Below are 14195 nucleotides of genomic sequence, written 5' to 3'. Positions count from 1 at the left end.
CGCGCCCTGGGCCAAAGGCAGGCGCCAAACCGCTGCGCCACCCAGGGATCCCTCTTTCAGCTCTTAAATGCCACTTCCCGCAGGGACCCTCAAGGACTGCCCTTAGGTCCTAGTGCCCTATCAGATTCTCGGATCACGCGGAGTCCTGGCATTCCTGATCAGTTATATAAATATATGGCTGCTTTCCCACCATATTGCGTTAGTTCTGGGAGAGCGAAGCCAGTGCTGTTTTGCTCCCTCTTCCCTAGTGTGGATCACACGAGGCTGGCCCTGTATGTTGAGATGATGTAGAGTGTGACCAAAGCTGTGCTATCAGCGTAGCCTGTAGTGTCTAGGATGAACTGATGCATAGGGAACCTAAGTCCTAGTTGGGACTATTAGAAGAGGCCAGATCGTAACACTGCGGGGAACTAAGGGAGCTGGATTTTTACTGCAAAGGAATTCCAGGTTGCTATGGAGGAGAACAGGAAGTGTTGAGAGAATGGAGATGGGAGGAGAATGGAAAATGCAGGAAAGATGACGGCTTCAATACTAAAAGCTTCGGACCTCCAGGACAGGAAACACGGTCACGTTAAAAAGGCAACGAAACAACGGAGACACAGAACTGTCCCCCTGCCTCTCTTCTTCCCGTCAGCTGTGTCCTGGTCCGTGCTCCCGGTATTTCACTTTTTAGTTCAGCTCTAGCTCCCGTGTGTTATACGTGTCGATCTACATCTGGGAACTCCGTGTAACACCTCGCACCCCAAGTCAAGCACTGATTCAGGGTCTACTGATCCCCTATCTGAATCCTCTATCAGTACATAGCTGGGTAACTCCGTTCATGTTTTCTAGATCTCAATTTTCTCATCAGAACAAAGAACTATTAGAATTGATTTTATTAATCAAAAGGGGTAACACAAGATTGCCTGGCACGTATTATAAGGTTAATAAATAATATTACTATGCAGCTTTTAGAAGTTTGTGGGTATGATGAAATCTCAGTATGTGAAGACTCTGCAAGTCCCTGACACATCGGTATGTACTGTTTGATGAAATCAGTGAACATTAAGGCCTATAACCAAGAGCAATTTTAATTTTACGTGTTCAGTCAACAATATCAAAGGGGGACCTACACTCTAAGTTCAGGCACTGTGAAGGGACTATAGTATACCCTTTTCTGAGAGGAGTTTGGCAAACACTAGTCAAATTAAAAACATGCATATCTGAAACTCTATGTAAGCGCATATGCAACAAAGAGGTTCGTAGAGCAAAGTGACAAAGGGTGCTCAGTAAAACAGTGTTTCTAAGGACAAAACCTGCACATAACTTCAATGTCCATCACCATGGGAACATGACATGGCCATTATACAACAGGCAGGACACGGACATTAGGACAGATGTACCTTCAACTGATGAAGGAGCCTAGAGATGCAGAACAGTTTAAAGAATATAATTCATGTGCTGGGGGGATAAGCTGTGAAACCTATATTCCTGGAAACTTAATAAGCATTTTTGTAAATGCACTGAAGATTAGGAAAGACACACAGACCTTTCGGACAGTTCTATATGGAGAAAAAAACCAGCTTAGGAAAATAATAGTTTTACATTAGATATAATTGAATTTGTAAAATTATACATTGAGTGTGTATATAATCACACTTAAAATTCTTTTATGGGAAAAAAAAAATTCTTTTATGGGGAAATAAAAATTGATTGGCCAAGAGAGTCTACTTCTAGGAATTAATCCCCAGAGAATAATTTGAAATGGGATACATCAATTTATATACAAAAATGTTCACATCAGTGTTAGTACAATTTTTACTTTACATTTATTTATATTAGTAAAAACAACTTAATATCCAACAGCAGAGGATTGGTTTAAGTAATGGCACAATATGTAACAGAGTACTATCGAGCCATTACAAAATCATGCTGTAGAGTTTTTATTAAAATGAAAACTTCTAAACACATCATTAAGTGAAAAGGGTAAGTTACAACAGAGTTATGGACAGTTTAGCATTGTTACCTTTAAATGGTAGGATTACAGGTGATTTTTCTCCTTTAAGTTTTTCAGTTTCCTCCTCCTAATTTCCTATGATTTTGCAATTTAAAAAATGCTATTAAAATATATGCTTCTAGCGGACTCTAAGCTTGCTTTACAACTTGGAATTAATGTACCTACAGTGGTGCTGCTTATTTTGGTTCTTTTTTTTTTTTTTTTGGCTCTAATCAAAGAAATACTTCAACATGGGTTTGGAAAGAGTTATAATGAGTTAAAAGTCACTATTTTCGAAGAATCATTTTTTAAAAAAACCTTAGAAAGTTTTTTTTTAATTTTATATATTTTTTAAGATATTTCCTTTATTTATTCATGAGAGACACAGAGAGAGGCAGAGACATAGGCAGAGGGAGAAGCAGGCTCCATGCAGGAACCCCGATGTGGGACTCAATCCAGAGTGGGATCTGAGCTGAAGGCAGATGCCCAACCGCTGAGTCACCCAGGCGTCCCTATATCCCAAGAATCTTAATAATAAAACATTAAAGACACTTATTTGTTTATCAAAAGAATTTATTAGAAAATATTACATACTACATATCTGTTTAAGAGTATTGTTTCAGTAGACAGCACTCCATCCTCGTACTACAAACAACGTCTCATGGACCATGGGGCAACCACTGTGCTTCTGAAGCTACATCTTTCGAATGGAACATTCAAACAGTACACACTGTGGCCATTTAAAGGACGAAATGGAGAAAATGTGGTAATTACCAGAGAAAAAAAAAATCACAAAACTTTTGGAATGTTAAAATAATAAGTAACTACTTTTAGTCTCAAAATTCTAGGCATCGCTATAGCCTAAAACATTGGTCAATGTGACTAGTAAGTTAATGGGACCAAGATTTCAAAGGCCAACTTAATACTGAATCTTAATAAATAACAAGAAATCTGTAACCCCACAAAATGTTTAAGTTTGTACACATGCAAAATTAATGTAAATTTCTGAAAAAAGCAAGAATGGGGAATGTTAAAGCATTGTTGTTGTTTTTTAACATAAAGCATGCACTTTCTAATACATTCTTAAGTATTTCTAAGTTTGAATTCTAATCCAGTAACATTCATTAGCATTTTAAATGCAGTCTAACCATGTACCCCAAGCAGATATGGAATACACACTTCTAATTTTCAAAGGTGGGAATAATTCATGGCACTGATACCAAAGATGTGAGACTTTAACTCTTGACCATACCACCTAGTTTTCCTTCAAAATTTTTAAACATGTTCTCAAAGCTAAATGGTATAAAGCAAATTTTAAAATGTAACCCTACTCCCAAACAACACTGAAAGAAAATATAGGAAACATATGCACTGTGTGATTAATCATCTCAGGCTATTTGCTACAAAATTTTCAAAGTGTGAACCTGCTTTAACTGAAAATAGATTCAAAGTTCACACAATTGTTTCTAGAGTTCAAAACAAACAAATGAGGAGGTGTGTGTTGATATTTAAAACAGTCTTAATATTTTATTAGAAGAAATATACTTCCAAACTTCTTTCCCCTTCGTATCTAAACACAAACTTTAATTAAAAATATATATATAAATCAGTAGAATACCATATTACAAATGCCCAGAAATGCAGAATAAAGATCAAGAACTGCTTGGAAATACTTCTAACACTTTTTGGGATTACACTCATAATCTAATGAAGATTATGAACTAGCACAATCATTATTGGGGCCAACAATTCAAAATATTTGCCTTATCAAAGCTAGCACCAAGAAAGTATTATGCACATAAACTTGAAAAACAGATCATCTTTACTTCAGAAAAGCACAGTCCTACAGAGTATTGCTCTCTAGTTTAGCTAGTAAAAGGATCAATCTGTCTCAATGAGGCATACATCTATCTGAGCCATTAATAACATCTTATCCGAATCGCTTTCCAGTTATTTGGTATCTATTAAAAATTGTTACTGGAATGAAAATTTGTCATGGACATAACTCATTTTTTCTTCTAAGATGCCAGTTAAAATAGTGGCTCTCTAACACTTCAAACTTACCTTTTGTAAAAATTAACATTAGTATTTTAAAAAAAGACAATCAAATCCCTAGTCCCTGAAAGTCTAACCAAGACTCCATTTATTTAATTCCTCTCAATTCCAAAACACAGGTTTTGCAGCATGGTTCATGGCTACCATATGGTCACCTAATTAACACTTTATTCACGGGAAAGCATTTGGAGATTTCTCAAGTATGAAAAGAATTTCATTAGTGATTAGATGAGCAACTGAAAGCCACTGAAGTGAGTCCACCTTCATCCCAAGGAAGGGAGGATCACCACTCAACAGCAATTCTCCAGTTGCACAAATAATTTATCATTTCTCTAACAGGTAGAAGATCTCATGAAAACATAATTTTTACAAAGTCAACAAACACTTTTCCCAAACTGGTCTTCTAAATTCAACAGAATTTTAGACTTCCAAGTTGTGAATCTAGCAAATCAAACTGCTTCATCTCATTTGGGGGAAAAAAGGCACAAAAGAAAAACAAGCAGCATAACCTTTATTTGGTGATACAATAACAGTGTTCCAAAGTTTTGAACACTGAATTTTACTTATGTGATAATTTGTTTTCTATCTAAGCAATTTATTCAGATGTGTGCTTTAAAAATACACATTATGAACCCTGCAATTGGTATATTCTGTTATTAGAAATATTTTTCACGGTAATACATTATTTAACTTTCTATAATTAGAGGGAAAAATCATAAAGATCATACTTTATTTTTAGCCTGACAGAATAAATGTATTATATATATCTTTTTCAAAACCAGTGCACTTAGAAGACTCTAATTTATGCACTCCATTGTTCAAATCAAAAAGCTGTACATCTTCCAGTATCCACACTATAACACAGTCCTAGTAAAAATGCACACTCCTTTAATCCCTTTACTTTCCCTTGAATTTGCTTTTATTTTCGGGAGGAGGAAAGGATAAAGAAGTTGCAGTGCAGAACTATATTTATTTAGAACAAAACTTTATATTCTACATTAAAAAAAATAATTTTATCAAAACCAAATTTCAATCACAGTTATGTATGATTTTCATTTAAAGGTACATGTTGAAATTGCACTTTGCAGACATCTTGATAGTGTCCTTTATACTGCTCCCCATTTCAACCTATGTTTTTTTCGGTAGACACAGGTTCTTCCAGAGTTTTCTTTTGGCTTCCTTTCCGTGAATATTTGTATTTGTCTACATAGGCTTTAACCAGATTTGCCACTTTAGTAGAATTTACTTCTCCACTCTTACTATGACAAACCTATGAAAAAAGGACGGGAATATTTTTCTCATACTTACAAAGATTACAGCAAAATGGAAAGCTTTTTGAAAAACAACCCCCAAAAGATAAGCAGACATTTTTATATGCTTCATCTCTCTCATATGAACTCACTTGAAAGGTAAAAAAAGCAAGTAAGAATCAGAAGTTAGTGTTTATTATTTTAATTAGGCTTAAGCATTCCTTTATTAGAATAGGATTCAAAACAATACATACATAATTCTGTTAAAGCTAGAACTTACTTTATCTACTGCTTTCCGCACAATCTCTTTATATTCTTCCTTGGTGATATCTTTATTTTGGTAAAATGGCTTAATGGCCAATTTTACCTCCTGTGCTGCTTTTTCTTGGATTTGTAATTTCTGGCAAGAGGAAAAAGTATAATTATTATTTGCCCAATCACATACTTTAAAAAGTTTCTTTAAAAATATGAAATTGAAAACACCACACTTTTACATTATTGCAAGAATTCTTCAATTAGTGTCATAAATACAAAAGTTATTTATTAACACACACACACACACCCCAAACATTTCAAAAAACAAAATCATGAAATACTACCAGTAACTCACTGGACATCAACATATGTATATAGAACCCTTCAAATAGCATTAGAATTTAAGACTATCAACAGTAAATTCCCTTTACCAATTATACAAAACAAAACTGTTATTTTTTCATCTTTAGCATATACAGAATATGTAGGTTGCTCTCAACCTTGAACTTGCCTTGTCTGTCTTCGAGCTATCTGCGCTGGCTTCCACTGTAACACTTACTTTGCTTTCTGTTAATTTTACAGCAGCATTAGAGGATTTGCTGTGACTTGATGACGAAGTATTACCAGAACTTGGTCCTTGAACTGTTCCCAAATTTCCTGGGGCTGCTGTTGGAGCAGGCAAGACTGGTGTACTCATGTTGTTACTTACATGAGAAGCACTAGGAATACCCTGTTTTAAAGAGGTATCAGTTAATGAATTACTTGTATTCGATAGAAGTCTTTTAAGTCATATATTAGCAATAACAAAAAAATTCAAAGTGAGTCAACCTTGGTACTTAAGGAAAATTTGTATTTCAGGTCATGTATATCTAAAGGACTCTGAAGAAATCAGTTGCATTTCTATACACTAACAATAAAACAGAAGAGAGAGAAATTAAGGAATCCATCCCATTTACAATTGCACCCAAAACCCTAAGATACCTAGGAATAAACCTAACCACAGAGGTAAAGGATCTGTACTCTAAAAACTACAGAACAGTTATGAAAGAAATTGAAGAAGACACAAAGAGATGGAAAAACAGAAAAACATCCCATGCTTATGGATTGGAAGAACAAATATTGTTCAAATGTCTATGTTACCTAGAGCAATCTATACATTCAATGCAATCCCTATCAAAATACCATAAGCTTTCTTCACAGAGGTGGAACAAATAATCCTAAACCTGAAAAGACCCTGAATAGCCAGAGGCATGTTGAAAAAGAAAACCAATGCTGGGAGCATCACATTGCCTGACCTCAAGCTGTATTACAAAGCTAGAAGCATCAAGATGACAGTATGGTACTGGCACAAAAACAGACACATAGATCAGTGGAACAGAATAGAGAACACAGAAACGGGCCCTCAACTCTATGGTCAACTCATCTTCAACAAAGCAGGAAAGAATATCCATTGGAAAAAAGTCTCTCCAAAATGGTGGTGTGAAAACTGGACAGCCACAAGCAGAAGAATGAAACTGGAATATTCTAAGATAAAAAGGCTGAAAGATCTAAACGTGAGACAAGAATCCATCAAAATCCTAGAGGAGAACACAGGCAACACCCTTTTTGAACTTGGCCACAGCAACTCCCTGCAAGACGCCTCTATGAAGGCAAGGGAAAAGCAATAATGAACTACTGGGACTTAATCAATCAGGATAAAAAGCTTCTGCACAGCAAAAGAAACCATCAACAAAACTAAAAGACAACCTACAGAATGGGAGAAGATATCTGCAAATGTCTTATCAGATAAAGGACTAGTATCCAAGATCTAGAAAGAACTTATTTAAACTCAACACCCAAGAAACAAACAATCCAGTCAAGAAATGGACAGAAGACATGAAGAGAGAACGTATACGTGGCCAACAAGCACATGAGAAAATGCTCCACATCCCTTGCCATCACGGAAATACAAATCAAAACCACAATGAGATACCACCTCACACCAGTGAGAATGGGGAAAATTAACAAGACAGGAAACAACAAATGTTGGAGAGGATGTGGAGAAAGGGGAACCCTCTTGCACTGTTAGAATGTGAACTGGTACAGCCACTCTGGAAAACTGTGTGGAGGTTCCTCAAAAGGTTAAAAATAGAGCTACCCTATGACCCAGCAATTGCACTACTGGGTATTTACCCCAAAGATACAGATGTAGTGAAACAGGACACCTGTACCCCAAATGTTCATAGCACCATGATGTCCTTCAACAGATGAATGGATAAAGAAGATGTGGTATATATATATATACACAATGGGATATTACGCAGCCATTAGAAAGGACGAGTGCCTACCATTTACACTGACATGGATGGAACTGGAGGGTATTATGCTGAAATAAGTTAATCGGAGAAAGACAATCATCATATGGTTTCACTCATATGTGGAATGTAAGAAATAGTGAAAGGGACCATAAGGGAAGGTGGGAAACTGAGTGGTGAAAAGTTAGAATGAGAGACTCCTAACTCTGGGAAACAAAGGGTTGCAGAAGGGGAGGTGGGCAGGGGGATAGAGTAACTGGGTGACCAACACGGAGGAGGGCACTTGATGAGATGAGCACTGGGTGTTATATTCTATGTTGGCAAACTGAATTTAAATAAAAAAAATTTTAAATGAAGGACTCTGAAGAAAAATGAGGTTTCTTAAACAGAAACCTATGTAAATATGTCAAGTGACTTTTATTTTTTTTTAATTTTTTTTAATTTATTTTTTATTGGTGTTCAATTTACCAACATACAGAATAACCCCCAGTGCCCATCACCTATTCACTACCACCCCCGTCAAGTGACTTTTAAATTACATTTGTGAATTATAATGTTCCAACAACACTAAAACAACAAAAAACAACAGCATTTAAAAAGTAAATGCCTTCTTCAAAAGCTCCTTATGAAAACGAACTAAAGTACATGCCCCACTTTAAAGACAGAAGAAAAGGAGATAGTGAAGTCAAACAGCTTGCAGGGAGCTGAGCGGGGGGGGGGGGTAGGAAGTCCCAAATTCTGGAATCCTATTCCCCGTACTTTCCAACCATACACTACTCTTAGGATGCTAGAATTTATGAAACGTAGGCACAGAACTATAAGGAACACAGTGTTTACAAACTATTATTCAAATTTTCTATATGCCTCAGAGGCACTTCTTTCTTTTTAGCATGGTAAACTCGTGAAAATGAAACACAGATGGTAATGGATAATGAACAGCTTTATCTGGCATTTGTCCCAACAGACAATATAAGCTTCATCACAAGTTCCCACCTCCTAAAAAGTCCAATAAATTAGAGAATTATTTTAAAGCACCCATCACTTGATTCCAATTTAGTCTTAACTTGAAAAAGCAAACCTGTTTGGACATCAACCACAGTATCTAGTAGGTCAGATTTGATAAATATGCATTCATTTTCTTATTTGAGGGGTGGGAAGTTGAAGGAAGACAGTGAAGGGAGGCCATGAAAGTTTATCATAAACCTAATCAAATAAATGTCTCTGGATGCCAAGAAGCCCCTTCTTGCACATCTGTCCCTAACAGTTTAAAAAATGCTTACAATGGCTATGTTGATTAAACTTTAGTTGTTAAAAAACATACCTGCAATTGCTTTCCATCTGGCTGTGAAGCAATGTAGCTGACTTGCTGGGATGGTGGGGGAGGGGGTGGTGGTGGTGGGAGTCCCTGAGATACACTGGTAGGAGCAGCTACCTGCATGAGAGGCACTCCTGTGTGCAGATGCAAGGGTAGCTGAGGATGAATGTTAAATGGATTGCGCTGGATGTTCATCAAAGGAGCATGAACACCCACTGGATATGGGAAGATATTCATAGGCTGTTGTTGTGCATTCATCTGTTGCTGCATTACATTCATCTGTGGTTGCATCATATTTATAGGTAGCTGAGAACCATCTCCATGTTGGTTGGTTTGGTCTTTTAGGTTAGAATCTATCAAAAGAAAAAAGGCTTGTGAAAAAAAATTGTGTTACAAATTTCTTTGGACAGCAGCAAAGAACCACTGGTTATAGACTAAGATTAAATAACAATGAACAGACTCAGAACACCTAAATGAACTTCCAGAATTTAGTTTAATTCTGTCATCTCTAAATAATGTGGGCTGACTTTCTAACTTAAAAAAACATCCAAAATTATTTTTAAGAATAAGTTCACATAGGAACATTTGTCAACATTAGCAAAGAATCAGTACCTCAAGACATTTACTAAAGAAATAATCCTATAAAATTTAATTAGTTTACTAAATTAGAAGATTAACCATCTTTTCAATCTTTAACAGCCTTTTTCTTGCAATGTTCTTAACCAGAAAAGCCAAGGAAAGATAAATCCTTATTAGAAGAGTAACTTATTTATAGAACAATAATCAAAAAATTCAACTACACACATCTGAGATAAATGAAATAGAAGTTAAATCCTACACAACATCCCGAATTCTTCTATTTGTAGCAAACTGTACTTACAGTATTTAAGTCGTTGGCAGGGTTTGGGAGAGGTGAAAAAGGCAGTAAATACGAATGTGTATATATCTCTCTATAAATGCAAAGGGACTTGTTAAATGGGGATTCGATTTAACATTATAAAGCTATCAATAGGGATCGTTACAATTCATATAAATAAGATGTTAAATTTAAAATCTCTTTCTTCAAATAAAACTGTTATTAAGTAAACAGGATATGTTACCTTGTTCAGTTGTTTCCTCTTCTTGTCTCATCCATCCAGACTGTGGACCCGAAGAATTCCTCCCTCGTCGTGAATAATAATTTTGTACATCTGCTGGTAGAGTCTTTCTCACCGCCCAACTAGATGCAGATGTCCACCCAGATCTATCTGCCGGTGTATCAAATGAGAACTCTTGCTCATTTTTCCGCTTATAGGGTTGCTGTTCCACAAACTTAAAAGACTCATTCCCTGAACTATTTGAATTCCCTGAGAGGGGTTTTCGGTTTTGCCACCGATTTTCATTTTGATCTGTGTAGGCAAAACCACCTCTGTAAGTGCCTCTGCCACGGTTACCTCTACCACGGTTAGACATCCAACCTGAACCAAAGTTTTTATTCCAAGAATTCCCTGAATTTTCATTTCTGTTTTCTTCCCAGTGAGAATCTTTTAACTTTTCTGGATTCCTGGTCCTTGGATCGGGCCCAGAATTTATTTTTTCTGTTACCCAACTGGGACAGTCATTTCTATGTTTGTCGGCAGAATTTGGATCATCAGCAGCATCTGAACTGATGTCATTTTTTTCTTTTCTTGTATTTTCATTCTGTTTCTCTGGGTCATTCTTTCTGTACCGATCATTTCCTCGTGGACATCTCCAACCATCATTTGCCCATCTTTCCTTCCACCGAGGAGAATAAGTGTCTCTGTCATTTCTACCAAATGATGAACTCTTAATTTTTGTTCTAGATCTTGATGGTGACCGAGAACGAGATCTGGATCTAGACCATCTTCTGGTTCTCCTTTCTCTATCTCGATCTCTCCTTGACCCATCTCTATCACTTTCTCTTTCTCTGCTCCGAGACCTGGACTTTTCCCTTGGAGAGGAATCTTTCACTCTTGACTGAGATCTTCTGTTTTCTCTAGAAGTGTCTCTTTTGGGGGAGAGTGATACAGATCTCTTGCCTTCCCTCATACTATCTCTTTTTGGAGATCGAGACTGGGATCGTCTCCTTTCTCTTACGATATCCTGTTTCGGGGACTGAGAACGAGATTTTCTACGTCCTCTTGAAGATTCTTTCTTGGGAGATGGTGATTGAGACTTCCTACTTTCTTTTCCAGTTTCTCTTTTGGGAGATGGAGACTGAGACCGCTTCTTTTCTCGTGCAGTATCTTTGTTGGGAGACCAAGTTGTAGATGGGGAGTGAAATCTAGATCTTCGGGTACGAGGCTTTTTGGCTTTCTCTATCACATCTACTGGGCTTTCAGATGGTTGAGATGCAGTTTCAACTTTTTCATTTGCAGGATCAGAAGACAGCATATTATTTTGAGAACTCTGCTCCACAGAATTTTCATTCAATTGTTTAGTATCAGCATTTACAGAAGGTTCAATTTCAGATTCATTCTGGTCACTGCAAAACGAATCACATTCCATCGGTATCATTTCATTATTGTCCTCACTAAAATGCTTCTGAATTTGTTCAATGTGTGTGTGAGGCAATTCTGCAGATCTGGAATGTTCATTAGGAGATTCAGTCTTTTCTCCTGAACATTTGTCTAATTTTGTGTTAAGATTATTTTGTAATAAATTACTTCTAGAGTCTTGCATACTATTGAAATTTTCATTCTCTGAAGTATCACAGGCTGTAGTTATTTCTACATCTTCAGTTTCAACGTGCCCAAGCAATTGAACCTCTGAACTCTCTATGGATTTTTTGTCCACTGTCTGTATAATTTTACTCTCAGAAGATTCTAATGTGGGGCTGTCTACAAGCTGTTCTGTTTTTACTATTGAATCTTTATGATCAATAACTTCTACTACAGGATTCTCCATAACTTTTTCTTCATTAACCACAGAGACTGCATTCTCTGGGAACTCACCTAAGCTTGGTACAGGTTCATGTAATTCAATTTCAGACCCTGAACATGTAAGAAAATCATTTGAATGATCATCTGTGCATTTATCTGCCTTTACCTCTGATTCTGAAGGTCCAGATGTTTGGTCTTGATTTTCCAATAGATCACCTCCTTTTCCAGAAATATCTTCAGGAGTCTCACTTACTAAACATAAAACATTAGCCTCTATACTTGTATTCTCAACTTTTTGAGTTTCCTCTTCCTCTTCAACTAGTTCAGGAGGATCTTGGGTATGAGACTCAGAATATGAAGATTCCACTGCTTCCTCTGGATCATGGTTCTCAGTATGTTCCTCACTTTCTTCTACCTGTTCATTGCAACTTTTCAAGTTATCAGCAGACACATTTTCTACACTTGCCTGTACAGTACAACTGTTACCACTTTCTACATCTGATTGGTGCTCTTTCTCTATCACAGGTGGTGTGTCAGATTCTGCTGTTTCTTCATCTACTGAATCACTGGAAGATGATTTTTCAGGGGCAGGTATAGAGCTCCGAAGTTTCTTTTTCAATAAAGGTGGTTTCCTTCCTCTTCTTACAGACTTCCGTTTTGGAGCCTGTCTTGTTTGCTTTTCTGATGCAGCTGAAGAGGGAATGCTTACAGATGGACTGCTGTTATCTGGAGCATCACACCCAGAATTATTTGATACTGGGGACCTCTGAGACTGACCGGCTGCTTCAGCTCTCACGTTACGTGTCGATCTCCTGGTAGGAGTTGTTGCTGCAGGTTTTCGTCTTGTTCCTCTGGTGTTTGATGTGCCAGAAGTTTGCTTCTTCTCCTCTCCTTCTTGAGTATGTGCTAATGCATATCCCTTGCAAGAGGTACCTAGTAATATGTTTTTTTTTTAAAGTAAAAAGTAAATACATGTTTCAATAAATAAGAATAGTCTGGCTTCAGGTTATGTTAGCATAAAATAAATGTCTAAGAATGAAACCAAATATACTTATGAATCACGTTATGAATAAATGCATAGCTATTAACATCTAAGTAACAGCATGTATTTTTCAGGTTCTTTTAATGCTACCAAAATGAGTTATAAGATTTGAATTCCTGTGGGCAATCTATAGGGGAGGAAAAAACCAAAGAAAATATGTTTGGCTTGATAACTACCACTGCTTTATGAATTGATATTAACTAGGCAAAAAAACAAGAGAAAACAAGCTATCCACAAATATATAGATTGAAACTATTTGTTCATAATTAGTAGGAGATGTAACTTCTAAAGATCTACATTTTGGACACTAAAGTCCTAAACAGAAGAGAATTCTAACCAGTTCCTCAAAGATTTGAAGATGTAATTTCTTAAAGTAAAAAAGATCTACTTAGAACAATTTAAAAGTCACTGCCCAAATATTTACAGGAACATCTAGGATTTACTATTTTTACCTCATTTTATAAGCTTTCCTAAGTCATTAACACTTACTTTGTAGGATAGTGAAAGAAACTAACAAATTTTTTTTAAAAAACTAGAAAAGCATTACACAAACTTTACCAAGATTTTCTAAAGATATGGTACTGGTTGGAAAAATAGTTCTTGGCAACACAGGAGAGATGAGAGGAAGCACTTGTGTTTCAATATTCCAGGGTATAAAACCAATTCTGAAAATTCAAAACAAAATAAAGACATTTTTGTTTAAATGGTTTTAAAAAATTACACCAACATTTAAAATTATTAATTTCCCAAGTCAGGTTAGCAATTTTAAAATCAGTGTACTTAAATTATTTTTTGCCAAAAGACTAAAAATATAAATTCAAGGTTACTCATTATTCAAAGATGGCTAGCAGCTGGCTGCAAAGAACCCCGAGAAGCATGTTGTTCTGATAAAATTAATAGCAAAAGGAGATCAAGGGCAACTTCACATGTTTATCTTTTAAATAATTTAATATAATACTTTGTCAATAACTTTTTTAGCTTCTGCTTTCTCTATACTAAAGTCAATTTGTATAATAAAATGTATATAAAATGCACAGATTTTCAAAGTGTACAGTTTGATGACTTTTGACTGATGTATATCTATACCTGTGTAATCACTACCGCCTCCTACCAGAAAATGCCTTTAT

At 36.2% G+C, this 14195-nt stretch overlaps 1 protein-coding gene and 1 long non-coding RNA gene across 10 annotated transcripts in view; one reads left to right on the top strand and one right to left on the bottom strand.

Annotated features, from left to right (window-relative positions):
- Positions 1–2527: 2527 nt before the first annotated feature.
- Positions 2528–14195, bottom strand: part of SCAF11 (SR-related CTD associated factor 11) — a 73980-nt gene continuing 62312 nt past the window's right edge. For 8 of the 9 annotated variants that reach the window (XM_072798231.1, XM_072798235.1, XM_072798232.1 and 5 more), the window contains 6 exons: positions 13627–13733; positions 10245–12959; positions 9151–9497; positions 6047–6265; positions 5561–5680; positions 2528–5300 (listed from right to left, as the gene is read on the bottom strand). In XM_072798231.1, coding sequence (XP_072654332.1) covers positions 5154–5300; positions 5561–5680; positions 6047–6265; positions 9151–9497; positions 10245–12959; positions 13627–13733 — 3655 coding nt within the window. In that variant the 3' untranslated portion in view covers positions 2528–5153. The remainder of the gene's footprint in view (positions 5301–5560; positions 5681–6046; positions 6266–9150; positions 9498–10244; positions 12960–13626; positions 13734–14195) is intronic. The other variant, XM_072798234.1, reaches the window with a different exon arrangement.
- On the top strand, positions 5152–13646 carry LOC140617222 (uncharacterized). Its single transcript, XR_012017436.1, has 2 exons — positions 5152–6278; positions 6394–13646. It is a non-coding gene; the product is annotated as an uncharacterized lncRNA (long non-coding RNA).

Source organism: Canis lupus, chromosome 25, assembly GCF_048164855.1.
Source record: "Canis lupus baileyi chromosome 25, mCanLup2.hap1, whole genome shotgun sequence".
Lineage (NCBI taxonomy): Eukaryota > Metazoa > Chordata > Mammalia > Carnivora > Canidae > Canis > Canis lupus.
This window is presented reverse-complemented; position numbering and strand designations above follow the sequence as displayed.